This window comes from Bos indicus, chromosome 10 (genome assembly GCF_029378745.1).
Source record: "Bos indicus isolate NIAB-ARS_2022 breed Sahiwal x Tharparkar chromosome 10, NIAB-ARS_B.indTharparkar_mat_pri_1.0, whole genome shotgun sequence".
Classification (NCBI taxonomy): domain Eukaryota; kingdom Metazoa; phylum Chordata; class Mammalia; order Artiodactyla; family Bovidae; genus Bos; species Bos indicus.
In genome coordinates, this window is record NC_091769.1 from 28,362,265 (window position 1) to 28,381,768 (window position 19,504).

At 35.7% G+C, this 19,504-nt stretch overlaps 1 protein-coding gene across 1 annotated transcript in view; it reads left to right on the forward strand.

The window, feature by feature from the left end:
* The window catches only part of KATNBL1 (katanin regulatory subunit B1 like 1), a 55,623-nt gene extending 38,291 nt beyond the window's left edge, over positions 1 to 17,332 (forward strand). Inside the window, exons 5-10 of the mRNA XM_019968464.2 lie at positions 1,707 to 1,825; positions 2,505 to 2,555; positions 2,650 to 2,739; positions 3,069 to 3,158; positions 5,065 to 5,158; positions 6,874 to 17,332. Coding sequence (XP_019824023.1) covers positions 1,707 to 1,825; positions 2,505 to 2,555; positions 2,650 to 2,739; positions 3,069 to 3,158; positions 5,065 to 5,158; positions 6,874 to 6,906 — 477 coding nt within the window. The 3' untranslated portion in view covers positions 6,907 to 17,332. The remainder of the gene's footprint in view (positions 1 to 1,706; positions 1,826 to 2,504; positions 2,556 to 2,649; positions 2,740 to 3,068; positions 3,159 to 5,064; positions 5,159 to 6,873) is intronic.
* Positions 17,333 to 19,504: the final 2,172 nt, after the last annotated feature.

Genomic DNA, 19,504 nt, shown 5'->3' on the forward strand with positions numbered 1-19,504 from the left:
ACATTACATTGCCTAGTACTTGCAGCTAGAAGTTTGTACCTTTGACTGTCTTCATGCAGTTCCCCCTCAATCACTCATGCATGCCTCTGGTAATCAGAAATCTGATCTTTTTCTGTGAGTTTATTTGTTTATGAGTTCAGTTCAGTTTCTCAGTCGTGTCTGACTCTTTGTGACCCTATGGACCGCAAAGGAGAGAAAAGGACCCCAGGGAGACCCCAGGCCTCTCTGTCCATCACCAACTCCCGGAGTTCACGCAAACTCATGTCCATCGAGTCGGTGATGCTATCCAGCCATCTCATCTTCTGTCGTCCCCTTCTCCTCCTGCCCCCAGCCCCTTCCATCATCAGGGTCTTTTCCAGTGAGTCAACTCTTCGCATGAGGTGGCCAAAGTATTGGAGTTTCAGCCTCAGCATCAGTCCTTCCAGTGAACACCCAGGACTGGTCTCCTTTAGGATGGACTGGTTGGATCTCCTTGCAGTCCAAGGGACTCTCAAGAGTCTTCTTCAACACCACAGTTCAAAACCATCAATTCTTCAGCACTCAGCTTTCTTCACAGTCCAACTCTCACATCCATACATAACCACTGGAAAAACCATAGCCTTGACTAGACAGACCTTTGTTGGCAAAGTAATGTCTCTGCTTTTGAATATGCTATCTAGGTTGGTCATAACTTTCCTTCCAAGGAGTAGGAGTTTTAATTTCATGGCTGCAATCACCATCTGCAGTGATTTTGGAGCCCAAAAAATAAAGTCTGACACTGTTTCCCCATCTATTTCCCATGAAGTGATGGGACCAGGTGCCATGATCTTCGTTTTCTGAATGTTGAGCTTTAAGCCAACTTTTTCACTCTCCTCTTCCACTTTCATCAAGAGGCTTTTTAGTTCCTCTTCACTTCTGCCATAAGGGTGGTGTCATCTGCATATCTGAGGTTATTGATACTTCTCCCGGGAATCTTGATTCCAGCTTGTGCTTCTTCCAGCCCAGCATTTCTTATGATGTACTACTCCACACATAAGTTAAATAACCAGAGTGACAATATACAGCCTTGACGTACTCCTTTTTCCTATTTGGAACCAATCTGTTGTTCCATGTCCAGTTCTAACTGTTGCTTCTTGACCTGCATATAAGTTTCTAAAGAGGCAGGTCAGGTAGTCTGGTATTCCCATCTCTTTCAGAATTTTCCACAGTTTATTGTGATCCACACAGTCAAAGGCTTTGGCATAGTCAATAAAGCAGAAATAGATGTTTTTCTAGAACTCTCTTGCTTTTTCGATGATCCAGGAATATGTTACCTTAATTATATAGAAAAAAATGAATGAATTTAAATCTTGTCATAAAACTGAATTTTTGTGATTCCCTATTCATCCTATTTAGTTGATATGACTAGCCTGTATGGTTACCTTTTCCTTTAATTCACATTATAAATTAAATCCTAGGTTTGTAGGTGAGTAAAAATAATTTATTCTTTGAATTATTGAGATTTAAAAGGAAATAGTAACAAATAAGAAAGAGTATTGATACAGGTCCTAAATTGTTTCAAATCATATGTTTACTATGTTCGCTGCAATATTTATTTTTGTGGGCTAGTAAAAGGAATCACCTTTGCTTAATTTTAAAATACATTTACCAGAATGATTTAATTGAAAAAGATGATTTTATGTCATACCTCGATGTGCTTTTTAACAAATTAGATTACTGCCTTTCAGGTTTCTCAGGACCATGAAACAATGGCACAGGTTTTGTTCAGCAGGAACTTGAGATTGAATGTAGCTTTAACTTTCTGGAGAAAGAGAAGTATTAGTGAACTTGTAGCATATTTAGTAAGGTAAGTGTGACCCTTAATGGTTTTGTTCAGTAAAAGTAATTTCCAGTGTATTATCTCCTCTTTTTTATGTTATACTGGTTAAAATTAAACTTCCTATGTTTAGCTTCATAGTGACAATATGTTTTAAATTATATTTATCTATAGTCTAAGTAACCAAAATACAGAAAACCATTTGTTTTATCATATTGAACATACATTTTACCTTCTCTGACTAAGATTCTTATCTATAAAACTAAGAGATACCATTATGCAAAAACCAACCTTTTAAAAAATTTCCTTTCAGTAAAAATTTTAACTATTACCTTCTCACTGTATTAGTCTTCGCAAATGTTACCTTGGTGAGGCCTTCCTTGACCACCTTATTTAAATATGTATATTTTTTCACTCTCTGTCCCTCTTTTCCATTTTATTTTTCCCCACAGTACTTCTCACAGTCAGCATGCTTTATGTACTTTATTTGTTTATTGTCTATTGCTGCCCTCTCCACCCCTCCTCCCATACTCACACATGCATTGAAATACAAGCCCTGTCTCTCTGATAACTGCTGTATCCCTAACACTTGACTCATCATAGACACTCAGATCATTTGTTGAGGATTAAATTTCTTAAAAGCAGTGTGATGGTTATAATATGAAAGGAAATAAAGAAATCAGCTGTCTAAGCAGTTTTGTTCCCACAGGATAGAGGACCTTGGAGTTGTGGTGGATTGCCTTCCCGTGCTCACCAATAGGTAAGAAGACTATTTTTCAGAAAAAAAAGGAAGTTTAAAGAAGAACAGAGTACAACCTGTTCATATTTTATAACTTAGTATTTATTTATTTTAGTTTACAGGAGGAAAAACAGTATATCTCACTTGGCTGCTGTGTAGATTTGTTGCCTCTAGTAAAGTCACTACTTAAAAGCAGATTTGAAGAGTAAGTGCTAATCTGAATCTCAATTCATTTTTCTGTTTCAACATCCTTGATTTTGTGCCTTACAAGTACATAATGGTAGATTGAGCTCCCTGAGACATACATGGTTTATGTTTTAAGAATATAGACTGACTAAAGAACAATTAGAAAACTATCTATAAACATGTTACATAAAATACAATTTGGTGAAAGTAGTGAAAATTTAATTTTTAAAGATGTATCTGTGTGTTTTTTAATCAGTGTGTATGTATTTTTTTGAGATCAGTAGAGTATCTTTTCTAAAGGCTTCTTGGATGAAAACACTTGAATTTTGTAACAAAATGTCATTTCAGATATATAATAGTTGGTTTAAACTGGCTTCAAGCAGTCATTAAAAGGTGGTGGTCAGAACTATCATCCAAAACAGAAATTATGAACGATGGGTGAGTATACCTTTACAGATAAACTCATGTTACTAAAGACTTTTTTTTCAGGAAATTTTATTTTATGATTATCAGTTTTTCATTTGCTAAGTTGTGTCCAACTCTTTGCAACCCCATGGACTGCAGCACTCCAGGCTTCCCTGGTCTTCTCTGTATCCCAGAGTTTGCTCAAACGCATGTCAGTGATGCCATCCAACCATCTCATCCTCTGTCACCCCCCTTCTCCTGCCTTCAGTCTTTCCCAGCATCAGGGTCTTTTCCAGTGAGTTGGTCCTTCACATCAGGTGGCCAGAGTATTAGAGCTTCAGCTTTAGCATCAGTCCTTCCAGTGAATATTCAGGGTTGATTTCCTTTGGGATTGACTGGTTTGATCTCCTTGCTGTCCAAGGGACTCTCAAGAGTCTTTTCCAGCACCACAGTTCGAAAGCATCAATTGTTTGGCGCTCAGCCTTCTTTATGGTACACCTCTCACCCCGTACACAACTATTGGAAAAACCATAGCTTTGACCATGTGGACCTTTGTTAGCAAAGTGATATCTCTGTTTTTTAATATACTGTCTAGGTTTGTCATTACTTGTCTTCCAAGGAGTGAGTATCTTTTAATTTCTTGGGCTGCGGTCACAATCCTCAATGATTCTGGAGCCCAAGAAAATAAACTCTACCACTGTTTCCACTTTTTCTCCATCTATTTGCCATGAAGTATTGGGACCAGATGCCATGATCTTAGTTTTTTGAATGTTGAATTTTAAGCCAGCTTTTTCACTCTCCTCTTTCACTTTCATCAAGAGGCTTTTTAGTTTCTCTTTGCTTTCTGCCATTAGAATGGTATCATCTGTGTATCTTCTGGCAATCTTAATTCCAGAAGCCTGTGATTCATGCAGCCTGGCATTTTGCAAGATGTGCTCTGCATAGAAGTTAAATAAGCAGGGTGACAGTATACAGCCTTGACATACTCTTTTTCCAGTTTTGAACCAGTCTGTTTTTCCATGTCTGGTTCAAAATGCTGCTTCTTGACCTGCATACAGCTTTCTAAGAAGGGAAGTAAGGTGGTCTGTTATTCTCATCTCTTAAAGAATTGTCCGCAGTTTGTTGTAATCCATAGTGTCAAAGGCTTTAGCATAGTCAGTGAAGCAGATTGTCAGTATATAATACTTATTCTCTTCATTTTCAGAGAAATAATAAATTGGGATACTATTCATCTTTGGAATGTTACATGTGAAAGTTGAATTCCAGAGCCCAGTAACCCCCTGTGTCTATTGTTCTGGCAGAACCATACCCTTTTGGAAGGCAAAAGCACAGACTTAAATCCATTATAAAGGAGTGAGAGAGACAAAACCTTTATATCCATTATAAAGGAGTGAGAGAAAAAGAGATGACCTTTGGTGGAGTAAAATTGAGACCCAGGAATGGAGTCATCCTGGGGGCGTCCTATGGCTCTCTGGACCAGATAGCCAAAGGACATTAACGTAAGAATCCAGTGTGGATGATTACAGTTCTAAAAACTGAATTATAATCATAGTTTGAGTATTGTCTTGATGTGAAAGTATGTGGGTGTTCTACCAAAGGAGCCAGATTATCATGAAACTACAAAATATATATATATCCCAACAGTTTCCTTTCAGTCCATAATTTGCTTTCTAGGCTCTCAGGACTTCCCCACTTCATACCCAAGAACTGGATGTCCAAATGTCCCAAATACCTCATTGTTTTCTTACTTGCTTTAACACCTGAGTAACCTTTAATTTCCATGATTGACATGAACTAGTTTAAAGAGTTGCTTGACTTCAAATGGTATAATTTTATCCTGAAGAAGACTTGAAAATTTTAAAGCTGTTTTCATTAAGTGTATTAGCTACCAAAGTCTATAACTTATTATATTTGTATTTTTTTTCTTTTTTTCTCCTAGAAATATTCAGATTTTAAAACAGCAATTAAGTGGGTTGTGGGAACAGGAAAACCATCTTACTTTGGTTCCAGGATATACTGGTAATATAGCCAAGGTAATCTATATTTAAGCTTAACTAAAAATTTGGAATAATGTAATAGTATTATGCAATCATAAATGAACTCATTCGAATGTCCAGTTAAATACTACTCTGCTGCTGCTGCTGCTAAGTCACTTCAGTCGTCTCCGACTCTGTGTGACCCCACAGAGTCTCTCAGCCCACCAGGCTCTCCTGCCCCTGGGATTCTCCAGGCAAGAACACTGGAGTGGGTTGCCATTTCCTTCTCCAATGCATAAAAGTGAAAAGTGAAAGTGAAGTCGCTCAGTCATGTCCGACTCTTGGCGACCCCATGGACTGCAGCCCACCAGGCTCCTCCATCCATGGGATTTTCCAGGCAAGAGTACTGGAGTGGGGTGCCATTGCCTTCTCTAAAATACTACTCTAACACGATCTAAAGTCAGTTTCATATTTATGAACACTTAAGGTGCTCTGGATATGAATATGACTTTGGCAAGGAACATAAGAATTAGTCATTGAATGTGTTTCATATACAGCCATAAATATGTGCTAGTAGGTATTTAATGACCTTGCTCCAATTACAGAAAAATATTTGGAAAAAAGTTAAGAACCCAGGTTAGGAAGGCGTCTGAAATGGCAATGATATTCAGGAAGCAAGGTGAGGAACGTAGTCAAATAGTTTGGGAGTATTTTTAACTTGGCTTTTGCTAACGCCATACTTTTAGGGGAAAGTTAAGTTGTTCAAATCACAGTATGAATTTGACATCATTCTTTATTGACTTACTTGATCTTAAAGGAAAAAGTGCATTACTGTTTTGGATTTTAATATTTAAACTCCAGAAAACATTGGTAGTTAAAATATAATTGCAAAGTAAATCATTGTTAAAAAATACTTCCACCCTTTTACTGGGCATACTTCTATCATATAAATGGGCATTAAGCCAGAAATATAAAAACTTCCTCTGGTTTAAAAAATATCATATTCTTAAAAAAAGGATTTATGTCTTGGACTGACTTATAAAATTTTCCTTGAAATACCTTCATGAAAGGAAGGATAATCTTGTATCAAGCAAATATGTTATACCAATGTGTATAATTTTACTCTGTAGAATTCTTAATGATGAAAATTTAATGAACAGAATCAATTTCCTAAAGTTTTTAAATTATTATTTGTTGTTCTTTGGTTAAAAGGAGGAAAAATGAAGTAAAAGTTGATAGAAAATAGAATACATGATATATCACGTTATTCTGAAAGTACCTTGTATTCTTAGTAGTAGAACTGAAAGATTATTTCTTTAGAAATTTGCAAGGTACTATTTCTGTTATTACAAACAATATTGAGTGATTAAAAGTTCTGTGAAGTTCCTTAAGCTATGATAAAGCCTCCTTAACAACATTAAACCCTCACTGTAATTTTTTGAGGGTAGAAATCAGAATGGCCATCATCAAGCTGGCCTGGCATTTATATAGCACTGAAGGAACTGCTGTGAATGATGTAATGATCTTGCTGAGCTATAAAGGCAGAGTTGTTTGATAACAGAAACTAGAACATTCCCTGAGCACTTTGCAAAGACTTCCTGAGCACATGCTGTGTGCTACCAAAATGCAGATAAAATGTTGAGTAGGGCAGATCTTTTGCACTCAAAGGGTCACGAAGGCAAAACAAGTGACAAAAAGGGAGAAGAAAATGGGGTGTGTATATGTGTATTTACAGTACTGGCTAATGAAATGCTTCTGTTTTATTCTCTAAGGATGTAGATGCTTATTTATTACAGTTGCATTGAAAGACTTCATCTATAGCATTTGGCTATTCAAAACATCCTTGGACGATATGATTTCCCCAGAAATATCTCATCTGAGAACTGTGAACTATGGAAGAAATCAAAACCATTTTTTCCTTTAAAGAGAAACGTATGTTGAAACCACTAATGAAATGCTACCGATCTACTTCACATTGAAGTGGAAAAAGATCCAAAAGGAGCAGCTTCAGCTCCAATGAGGTGAAAGTGCACTACGAAGATTGTTCACCTTTGCTGCGTTTGGGATTTATATGGTTATTTGGTAACATTGTTTAAGAACTACTGGGTCTTAATGCAATCCTGCATAAGAATATAATTTATACTATGTGAAAAATAAGACAGGACTTATTACTAGGAATCACAGAGACCAATCATCATTACTTTTTTTTAAGATTGTGTTTTATAAGAAAACACTTAAATGTGTGCAGCTACTATTTTCTTATGTTGAAAAGACTTTGAAAGTTTAAACCATTATAGCAAATAATCAGTACTAAAAGTTTTTTGTTCGCACTGAGATACTGTATATGCAAAATGCCTTAATTATTAATAAGCCAATGTGTATGATACCAATATCTGTTTAAGAAAATTAAAAGCAAACATGCTTCTGGCATGATAAAATCATGGAATTAAATCAGGGGTTTCCATTCATGTAGAATGTTGTTAAAACTTATTCTACACCATTCTTAAAACTTGAGAATATTTTTAGTATCTCTGATTTTTCTTTTTTTTTTTTTTGCCAGAATCATGTCATGTATGTATGTATGTGTTACTCCTATATATAAGAAAAAGGCAAATCTGTATTTGTATGAATGCTTAACTGGAAATGTCTATGGAATTGACTAATTTATATTCACTTTTTATTGTATATAGATTTCTGATATATTCAGTTCTGTATCATTTAAGTTTTCTTCATTTGAGTAAATTGACTAAATATTTCTATTTTTTGCTTTTTTAAGTTCTGATTTTATATGAATTATACTTTTTTTCACTACATATGTTTAAGAATTACATACAATGCTTTAGAAATGTTTACACTTAGTGCTGACCTTGTATTTTAAATTCCAACACTTTACTACCTCCTCCAAAGGTTGGTATGAAATACCAGCAGACTGTATGAGGTCTCTCTTTTATTTTAATACCATTTTTAGTATCAAAGAACCCACTTCTGGAATGTCTTAAGAACTGTATACATTACCTTGAAAGTAATTGGGGTTTAAATACCACTGTTGGTGGTTCGGTTCGCATATCGTCTCATCTTTAATCAGCCTGAGAGGCATCTGAACAAAGACTTTTAGTAATTGAATTTCTGTGCAGTAATCCTTTTAAGCACTTGAATGTAATCTTTAGCATTTACCCAATTAGCCACTACTAATGTGAATCTGAAACACACATCTTCTTGCTTTAAATGTTTTTTCTGTGAGTTCTTTTTTGTGTAGCTATATTTTATATAGCTATGTATTCTTCACAGTGAACATCAGTTGTAGTAACTGATTATTCTCTAAAGGTTTTAGATTAGAATAATTTCAGGTTACTGCATTTCTGAGTTTTGAGAGTTGAGTTATTTAAGAAGTCATTTTTCAGGGGGTGGAAATTTGAATTGTAAACCTGCATCATCTCTGTGAAACCTTAAGATGATGAAATATAACCTTTCTTTGTTCCCGTTCCTTTAGTTTTCACTCTCTTATCTAACAGTTTCAACCAGTTAATACAGTTGGTACATGGTGCTAATGAGGCTAAAGACGGATTTCAGTCCTTTTAAGTGTTTGTTAATTTTACACACATACACAGAACTATTCATGGCTACAGATTGCACCTTAAGCATACATCTCACAAATTCAACTCGAGGTCACAAGGAAGATGGTGTGTACAGCATAACACAAACCCTTCAATGGAAAGATAATTCAAATAATTGGCACATGGAAAACTATAGACTTTTAATCTAATATTTAAAATAATGTAATGTCTAAAATTCTGTGTCACTAGTTTTCTCTGTTTACGATCAATGGCTAAACAGTGTCTTCTGAAAACCAAACTTGAATTAATCAAACTTTCAGTAAAAATTAGGTACAAATAACAAATGAAACAGTAAGAAAAGGTATTATCTTGTTAACATGTTGGTACAAATATAAATGAAACATAGTAAGAAAAAGTATTCCCCTGTTTTGCTGAGTTTGAGTTTCTTAAAAGATAGTAGATAATACTTCATTTTTACATTCAGAGCTATATAAGGCAGCAGTCTTTAGCTTATAAATATCATTCAGTGGCCCACACTCCCAATTTCTGTTCTTGGCCTTTGCAGTTTACCTTAGTACCTACCTCTCTCAGTTACTGGGTTATGATTAGTGTTAGGTGATTTTAAGACTCTTGGATAAAAGATAAGTACATATTGTTGAACCCTTACTTTGCTATCGAGTCCTTCTCATGCTGTTTAATCAGAACAGTGTTGATCTCCAGAAAGAGCCAAAGAAAGTGTTTACAAAGTATTTTGGCTGTTGTATTGACCTAGATTAAAACAATTGCTGTCTGTCATCACTCTCTTGTTGCTGTGCTGCTAAGCAATATAACTGAAGGACTACCCAAGGTCTCTATGCCTTTCTATCTCTTGTACCTTACTCAGTTTTTTTAAGATGGTAGAGGGTTATAATCAAGTAATTGGCTTGATTATAAAGCAAATTATAGAGATAAAGTAAATGATGTTATAATGAGTGTTCAGAGAAAAGAAGTTAGGAAGCAAGCATTATGCAATGGTTTTAAAAACATCCTTTGGCAATAATTTCGAAGGTAATTGGCATACATTATTTACATGAATCTTGAGGTACAAGAATTTAGAAATAAATATCTGTACCCACTTTGAATCATTAATATCAGCACTGAATTTTAAGGGCCCCTGAGGAATTAAATCCTAATGCCCCTAAACATACTTGGTATGTGTCTTGTCCTAACCTTAAAAATGGTTGTGTGGCTTCAAAGCTGTATATTTGGACTTTGAAATAATTTTCTCAAACTTAGACCATTTCTATATGTGACAAGTTGTTGATATAATTAATATCAATGGAATCTAATTTGAGTAATGATTATTAGCTGTTAAATGCTGATAATAGAAATTATATTTAAATGTTTATTTAGTTACTTAAGGAGTTTGATAAAACAGAATTTTAGTTAACATTTTGGTAGTCATTCCCAGTTATTTTTTTCTTCCTATTTAAGAACAAAATGGTAACGTCCGTTGGCTTTTTTGATTTAAAGAAAAAAAATAGAATCACAAACAGTTGACTTAACTGGAGTGATCTATTTGGATGCACTACTTATCTTTCAACACAGACTTTTATTTTCTAAATTATTTCAGATGAAAATAGTATTGCTGGACATTTTGGTAGGTATTGACTTCTGTGTTATTCTTTAACCCTTAATTCTTAATTCTTCTAGCTATGGAAATTGTCATAGAACTTTGTGACACACTATTCCCCCTCCTTTTTAAATTCTGTAACAGGCATATAGAATAAAAAGTTCATCCTTAAACACTCTATGGTTCTAATGTGTAATATGGCTTGATTGATTCAGTAATAGCACCAAGGATAACAATAAGAATAAATACTGCATATCATATATTCAGTATACTGAGTGCATTTTCCAAAACTCTACTTAATATAATATTTAAAATTATGGTAGTCATCATAATTTTCTCTGAGTCAGATCATTGACTTGACAATAAATGCTAAAATCAAAGTTTACTAAAAATTAAGTACAAGTACAGATGAAACTGTGTATAGCACAGTATTTTGTTCTATAGACTCTACTCATAAAACATGAAAAGACATTGTTACTAAGTATCAGTAGTTCTGTGAAAGGGCAGCCCCACAGCTGCCAGTATTTTTTATAGCAGTGCTTATTATATATTTGAAGAGTTACTATTCTCTGAACTATAAGTTTTATGTTGGGAGATACTCTGAGTCTAGATAAGCAGTCAGCCCCCAAACATGCTTGAACTACTCTTCAAGTTCTGTGCTTTACAGTATTCTGTATTTTCATTCAGATTTAAACCAGGATTTCATTTTTTCAATATCCTAGACCTGGTCAAGACCATTGTGACACTATGAATTTACACGAAGCTAAGAAGAGTTGATCCAGATATTTTCTAGGGTAAGAAAGTTGTGGGAGTCATGAAATACACCAAATTTCTAGAGTTACTTGCTTCTAGAATTACTGTATTGCACTTATCAAGCAAACTTGCAATTTGGGGCCTGGATGGGAATTAGTCTTCACTTTCCAAAAATCAGAAGCAGAGTTTGTGTCCATTTACTTTTCTACTTTCATTTGAGAAAGAAAGTAAAGGGGGAAGAGAAAAAAGAAAAATTGCAAAAAACTTCATTAGACCTTTGTGTAAGTTATTTGAAGAGGTGAAAGAGGACCCACCTCAGCTCCCACTTGCCCTGCAGTGCATTCACTGTTTCCTCTCTGTACCACAGTAGCCTAGCCTCAACAACAGCAAGAGAAATGCAAGTTAACACTTCTTTTTAGGCAGATTCTAAAGCTTACAAGAGGATTTTGAAGATGCTTATTTTTTCCCCTTAGCCATTCAGATTCTTTTTCCCTTAGAGGACAAGAAATAGTGAAGGAAGAAATCAGTTCACTTCTCAGTTTCTTCTTTTAGAGACCTCCCTGCCTCTCTCTTAGACATTGGTATTTTCAGGGTTCTGTGTTAAACTCTTCTCACTCTACATGGCATCCTTACTGTCAACATTAACTGTTCTCATTTGGGGGTGGGAGGGAGGTTATTTTCTGACTGATCAAATAGGCATGGATTTTTTAAAAGGTTGAGAAAACATTGAACTGTATGTTTATCATTCTCAAATCAATATCTTGCTCTAAACCCAAATCTTAGCTCATCCATTATGTATATCCAATTGCCTACCGGAAACATTCATCCGGATATCATTTAGACATCCTAAATAAAATATTATCCATAATTGACCTCACTCTCCCACCTCCCTCCACTCCTTTCCACCAAACTGTCATCCAGTCCCCGCCCCACCACTACCACCAAGGGTCCTGGATTTCCATTCTCATTGAATATTCTTCATATCAGTAGTTATCAAGCCACAAACTCATGAGTCATCTCCAAATCACTCATCAAATCATGTTGGTGCAACCCCCTAAATTTCTCTAATCTTGCTACATTTCGTCACTTCTGCCATTACCGCCTGCAATGCGGGAGACCTGGGTTTGATCCCTGGGTTGAAAAGATCCCCAGGAGAAGGGAAAGGCTACCCACTACAGTATTCTAGCCTGGAGGATTCCATGGATTGTATAGTCCACGGGGTCACAAAGAGTCAGACACGACTGAGCGACTTTCACTTTTACTCTACATTATTCCAGCAGCCTCCGGACTGGATTCTCTCAATAGTACCACCTCCTCTCTGCCCCTCCCAATGCTCCAGCTAGAAAGAACTTGTTTCAGTTTCTGGAAAACATTAGTCTTTCTGTGCAAATGTTTATCAGAACACTCTTCTCCTGAAGTTCACCCATTTATCACTTCCTTAGCCTTCAGGCCTCAGTGTAAACACAATACATCTGGGAAGCATTCTCTGAAGCCTCTTCTGCTGTTAGAGGCTCTGTCCACATTTTCATCTCCAATCTGTTTTTAAGAGCATGTAGTGCTTTGCAATTGCTTATTATCTGTCATCCCAGATAGATTAATAGCTGTATGAGACCAGGGTCTGTGCTCTCTGTCACATTCTCAGGACTTAGCATTTACCCAGCCTTACCAGTAACAGACATTTAATTCTTAGGAATAAAAATGCAAGAGTGTAGCATATTGGGGCATAAGCTGGGTGAGAAAGTAATTTAGTAATCCAGAGCTATTTTGAGATAGCATTGCAACTAAAAATGAGTAGTTCTGCAATAAAAGTATCCAGTTTTCTTCTATCACTTTTTTGTTTTATGAAATTGGTTTGTAAATGTTCATGCTGCAAGGAAATAAAAACCTTAGCTAAAATGTCTGATTCTCATAAGATGTACATTTGTTTTTCTATTGTATGGTTTCTACATTCCACACAAGATCTGTGCAAGTGAGGACCATCTATGAAGTTCAAAATTAAGGTATTTTCATGTAATGTGTAAAATACATAAATTTTCTTGATATTGAAGTTCGTGTTTCTCCTCTGCTTTTATCTTAAAACAATTGAGAGTCATGCGAGATAGTGTTTTGTTTTGCCTTTTTTTTTAATGAATTCCTTTTTTAAATTAAGAGTCGTTCATCCTTATTTCGGAGAAGGCAATGGCACCCCACTCCAGTACTCTTACCTGGAGAGTCCCATGGATGGAGGAGCCTGGTAGGCTGAAGTCCATGGGGTCACTGAGAGTCAGACATGACTGAGCGACTTCACTTTCACTTTTCACTTTCATGCATTGGAGAAGGAAATGGCAACCCACCCCAGTGTTCTTGCCTGGAGAATCCCAGGGACGGGGGAGCCTGGTGGGCTGCTGTCTATGTGGTCACTGAGGGTTAGACATGACTGAGCGACTTCACTTTCACTTTTCACTTTCATGCATTGGAGAAGGAAATGGCAACCCACTCCAGTGTTCTTGCCTGGAGAATCCCAGGGACGGGGGAGCCTAGTGGGCTGCCGTCTGTGGGGTTGCACAGAGTCGGACACAACTAAAGCGACTTAGCAGCAGCAGCAGCATCCTTATTTTTGAAAATGGAATAAGAAAAATAAGAAAATTAAACACCCATAGTCTCATCCACCTAGGGAGGATGAGGACACTGTATTTTCTTCTATATGTATGCATATTTTTAATGCAAATGGGTTCATAATCTACATACCATACTTGGTATATTGTTTCCTACTTTCTATATGCTGGGAAAGCTTGAAGATAACTGAAGAACTTTCATGTGTATTAAAGCTATACATTAAAAATAGTTACTATTAATTTCTTGGAGGAAATTGGAAAAAAAGGAATGTTTGAGACTTACTTTTGAAGCATTCTTAATATAGGATTCTGTTTTCTTTGACCATTCCTAATCATTACATACTTGATAAAAATTTTTATTTTAGGAAGAAGACTTACAAGGAAAAAGAGTATAACTTCTGTACTTTGAAAAGAAACATAAGTTAATTTAAATGATTGTTTTCCAAAACAAAATTTCAACGTCTGCTATAGCATATTTCCTTTAACCATCAATTCTTAATTTTCAGAATAAATAATAGTTCAGCCATTATTTATGAAATTGGCATAACATTGATCAATACTATAATGTTAAGTCTGTATAGAACCAAGATTTTAAAGATTCAACCCCATCCAAATCAATTCCGAATAACCTGACTCTTAAAACATCTTCTACATAGTCCATCTAATAAGTTGCTTCTAACTGAATAATTTCTCTTCTACCTAAATAATTGCTCTTCAGATTCTGTATTTATATATATATATGATTTATTTTATTTTAGTTTTTGGCTGTGCTGGCTTTTTGGTGCTGCATAGGTTTTCTCCTAGTTGGGGCTAGCAGGGGCTGCTCTCTAGTTGCAGTGCACAGGCTCCTCGTTGCAGTGGCCTGTCTTGTTGCAGAGCCTGGGCTCTCAGTAGTTGCGGCATGTGGGCTCAATAGTTGCAGCTCCTGGACTCTGGAGCACAGGCTCAGTAATTGTGGCTCATGGGCTTAGTTGCTCTGCAGCATGTGGGATTTTCCTGAATCAGAGATCGAACCTGTGTCTCCTGCATTGACAGGCGGTTTCTTTACCACTGAGCCACTAGGGAAACCCCAGATTCTATATTCTTATTTAAAAAGTAATCATTACATTATCGTGGAGGAAAGTCACTTAATGCTGGAAGTAGAGAAAAACATTACTTAATGGTGAATAGAAACAAAGGTAAGTAAAGCTAGTAATTATACATACTGATGAACACATGCTCAAATACATACATAATGTGTATATTATCCTGTGCCTAAGATCAACCTATTATGCTATAGTCAGTCATAAAATTACTATATGGAGAATAAAGGGAGTGGGATTTTCTTACAAATAGACACACAAATGATTTTATTGAATGAACATTCTTCTGTACTTTGCCAACAAAGGTCCGTCTAGTCAAGGCTATGGTTTTTCCTGTGGTCATGTATGGATGTGAGAGTTGGACTGTGAAGAAGGCTGAGCGCCGAAGAATTGATGCTTTTGAACTGTGGTGTTGGAGAATACTCTAGAGAGTCCCTTGGACTGCAAGGAGATCCAACCAGTCCATTCTGAAAGAGATCAGTCCTGGGTGTTCATTGGAAGGACTGATGCTAAAGCTGAAACTCCAATACTTTGGCCACCTCATGTGAAGAGTTGACTCATTGGAAAAGACTCTGATCCTGGGAGGGATTAGGGGCAGGAGGAAAAGGGGACGACAGAGGATGAGATGGCTGAATGGCATCACCTACTCGATGGACATGGGTTTGGATGAATTCCGGGAGTTGGTGATGGACAGGGAGGCCTGGCATGCTGCAATTCATGGGGTCGCAAAGAGTCGGACACGACTGAGCGACTGAACTGAACTGAATACTACTAACTAGGTAAAATTTCTTAGTCTTCATCAATTCTGAGATCATAATTTATATTGGCTTGCTTTCATAACCATTTAAGTGTTTTAAAGAAAAGCAAAATTTTTTCTCCATGTTTTAAAGTTTTTGGTGATTTAACCTAGTATAGTTTTGCTTTCTTTGATTTGCACTTTCAAAGCCAATTAACAGCAAAACAGATCAATAGAAAATTATTTAGTACCCTTCTAATTAAGTTTTACACATTCAAATACTACATGACTTTGTTATTTATGAGCGTTTTAAAAAATTAGTTTTTAAAGGTGACTGGATAGCAATTGAAACATCTTAACCTGTTAGGTTTTTAAGAATGTCGGATAGTATTGATTCAGGGCCATGTTATTGTTGCCTTAGTCTAATAATTTAATAATTTCTGCTCAATCAGAATGTAGTTAGATTAATATGTGTAATGACTTCATTCTATAAATCTTCAAAATATGATATAGCAAAAGTTTGCTTTAAACTTTTTCAGAACTAGAAATTATATTGGTCAAATTATTTAAAGTAATTTTTTGTAAATTTTATTACCTAAATATTGATGTAAATTTGGAATTAAATAGTGAAAACTATGGTTATTAAAATAATTGACGTGTTTGATGTAGTCGTCAAGAGAGTAGCTAATGTTTTAGAGACGTACTAAACCATTCTAAGATTTTCTTGAACAAATGATACACTTTTGTAATTTGAACTAAATGAAAATAGTGTGACTTTGTTTTTCCGTTTTTGTTAGGATACTGGGACCTAATAATTCTTTGCAAATATAAATTGATATGGGAGGACTCAGTTATAAGATTTGTGTTTAAATGACACAGCTTAGTACTTCTTAAAATGTTAATTCAGCTGTTGACTAGTATGATATATGAGGAACTGCATTGTATCTTTGAAATCATATACTTTAATTAAGATATTTATAAAATATACACCGCTTCCATGAGCTGCTTGTAGCAGCCGGCTCACCCCCATTTGTCAAATCACATGTGGTATGAGTTTCATGTCTGCTACTTTTATCTCTTGATCAATCTTTTCCATTGCTTATTTTAAGTAAAAAGCAACAGCTGAATATATGGAAAGAAAAGCTTCCTCAAATACATACTAGTAATATTTACTAGTGCTGATGTAAGGAAATTGTAACACTGATAGTTTAGAAATATATGTACAAGCACTATAAGCTAAACATTTACAAATACCAAAGAAACCTATTTGAAACATTGAGCAATTAAAAGTTAACAAGTATTTAAATTTTTATAAAGAACAGAGCTTCAAAATTAAACTTCAATCTGTGAAATTTTTTTTCTCCTCAAGTAAAACTAATAGAAATTTCTTTTTTCCTGTTAGTCATGCTGATTATATAGCTCCCTATAAATCATATTTCACATAAGTTTCCTAAAACTTACTTTTCTTTTTTGACCACAATGCACAGCATGCAATATCCTAGTTCACCAGCTGAAGATCAAACCTATGCCCCCTGCAGTGAAAACACAGTGTGTCAACCACTGGACTGCCAGGGGAGTCCCCAGTTTCCTGAAACTTTATTGGAAAATTAAAAAGGTGAATTCATGTCCCAGTGAATATTAACAGGTGTGATTGAGGCTGTGTCTAAAATTCTCTGTATACTATCTGTCATTGTTTCCAGATGCTAAATCAGAGGCATTAAGCTGTCAGATACCCAGTAGTAATAAGATACTGGCTGGTTGAGGTAGTTAGGCAGTCCGTAATCAACAGGTTACTTGTTATATGCATGTTGATGTTAAAACAGAAAGGTTAGGTATAGTACCTGTCTTCAAAGAGTTGTGTTAAAATAAAATAATACATGTACCATGGTCTAAAACCATACTATTGGGTAAGACTTTGCAATTGTTACGTCTTCTTGGATTGATCCCTTGATGATTACATAGTGCCCTTTGTCTCTTGTAACTTTCCTTTTAAGAAGTTTTTATTTTATTTATGTATTTTTGGTTGTGCCGGGTCTTTGTTGCTGTGCATGGGCTTTAGTTGCAGTTTGTGGGCTTCTCCTTGCAGCGGTTTCTGTTGTTGCAGAGCAGAGGCTCTAGGATACATGGGCTCAGTAGTTGTGGCTCATAGGCTTAGTTGCCCCACGGCCTGTGGAATCTTCCCAGACCAGGTATTGAACCCATGTCTCCTGCATTGGCAGGCAGATTCTTTATCACTAGACCACCAGGGGAGTTCTAACAGTCATTATTTTAAAGTCAGTTTTGTCTAATTATTGTTACTCTGGCTTTCTTTTAATTTCTATTTTCATAGAATACCTTTTTTCAGCCCCTCACTTTCACTCTGTGTGTCTTTAGTTCTGAAATGAGTCTCTTGTAGACAACATATGTATGAGTCTTGTTTTTGTATACATTCAGCCTCTGTGTGTCTTTTAGTTGGAGTTTTTAGTCCATTTACATTTAAGGCAGTTATCAATATATATGTTCTTATTGCCATTTTGTTAATTTTTGTTTTGGATTTATTTTTGTAGGTAATTTTTCCCCTTCTTTTGTTCTCTTCTCTTATGATTTGATGGAGAAGGAAATGCAACCCACTCCAGTATTCTTGACTGGAGAATCTTGTGGACAGAGGAGCCTGGTAGGCTGCTGTCCATGGGGTTGCACAGAGTCAGACACGACTGAAGCCAACTTAGCATGCATGCATGCATTGGAGAAGGAAATGGCAACCCACTCCAGTATTCTTGCCTGGAGAATCCCAGGGATGGAGGAGCCTGGTGGGTTGCCATCTATGGGGTTGACAGACTAGGACACAACTGAAACGACTTAGCAGCAGCAGCAGCTTGTGATTTGATGGCTATCTTTAGTGTTATAATTGACATATAGAAAGCATTCTATCCAAATGCAGCAGGATACACATTCTTTTCAAGTTCACATGGAACATTCTCTAGGATAGATTACATGCTAGGCCACAAAACAAGCCTCAGTAAATTTAACAAAATATGACATGAAATCATATCATGCATCTTTTCTGACCACAACGCTGTGAAACCAGAAATCGACTACAAGGGGAAAACTGCAAAACACGCACACAAATATGTGGTAGCTAAATATGCTACTAAAGAACCCAATGGATCACTGAAGAAATTGAATAGGAAGTCAAAAAATACCTACAGACAAATGAAAATGAAAACATGATAGTTTGAAAGCTATGGGATGCAGCAAAAACATTTCTAAGATGGAAATTTATAGCAGCACGAGCTTACCTCAGGAAATAAGAAAAATCTCAAATAAACCACCTCACATTAACATCTAAACCAGCTAGATAAAGAAGAACAAACAAAACCCAAAGTTAGTAGAAGCAGAGAAATCATAAAGATCAGAACTGAAATAAATGAAACTGAAAATAGAAAAGATCAATTAAATTAAAATTTAAATTTTAAATTAAATTAAAATTAAAAATTTTAATTTTTAATTAAAAACTAGTTCTTTGCCAGATTCATCAAGAAATAAAAAGGAGAGGGCCCAAATGAACAAAATCTTAAGTGAGAAAGGAGAAGTTACAACCAACACCGCAGAAATACAAAGTATCATAAGAAACTACTATAAGCAACTATATACAAATAGGCCATCTCCAAGAAATGGACAAATTTTTAGAAAGGCACAATATCCCAATACTGAACCAAGAAGAAACAAGATAATCACAATAAATGAAATTGAATCAGTAATTTTAAAACTTCTACCAAACAAAATTCCAGGATCAGATGGCATCACAAGTGAATTCTACCAAACATTTAGAAAGGAGAGGTAGCACCTATCCTTTTGAAACTATCCCGAAAAATTGCAGAGGAAGAAATACTTTTGAACTCATTCTGTGAGGCCAGCTTCACCCTGATACCAACTGACAAAGATATCACAAAAAAGAAAATTACAAGCAATACCACCGATGAACATAGATGCAAAAATCCTCAACAAAATACTGTCAAACTGCAACAACACATTGAAAGGATCATACACCATGATCAAGGGGGGAAAGAATTTATTCCAGGGATGCAAGGGC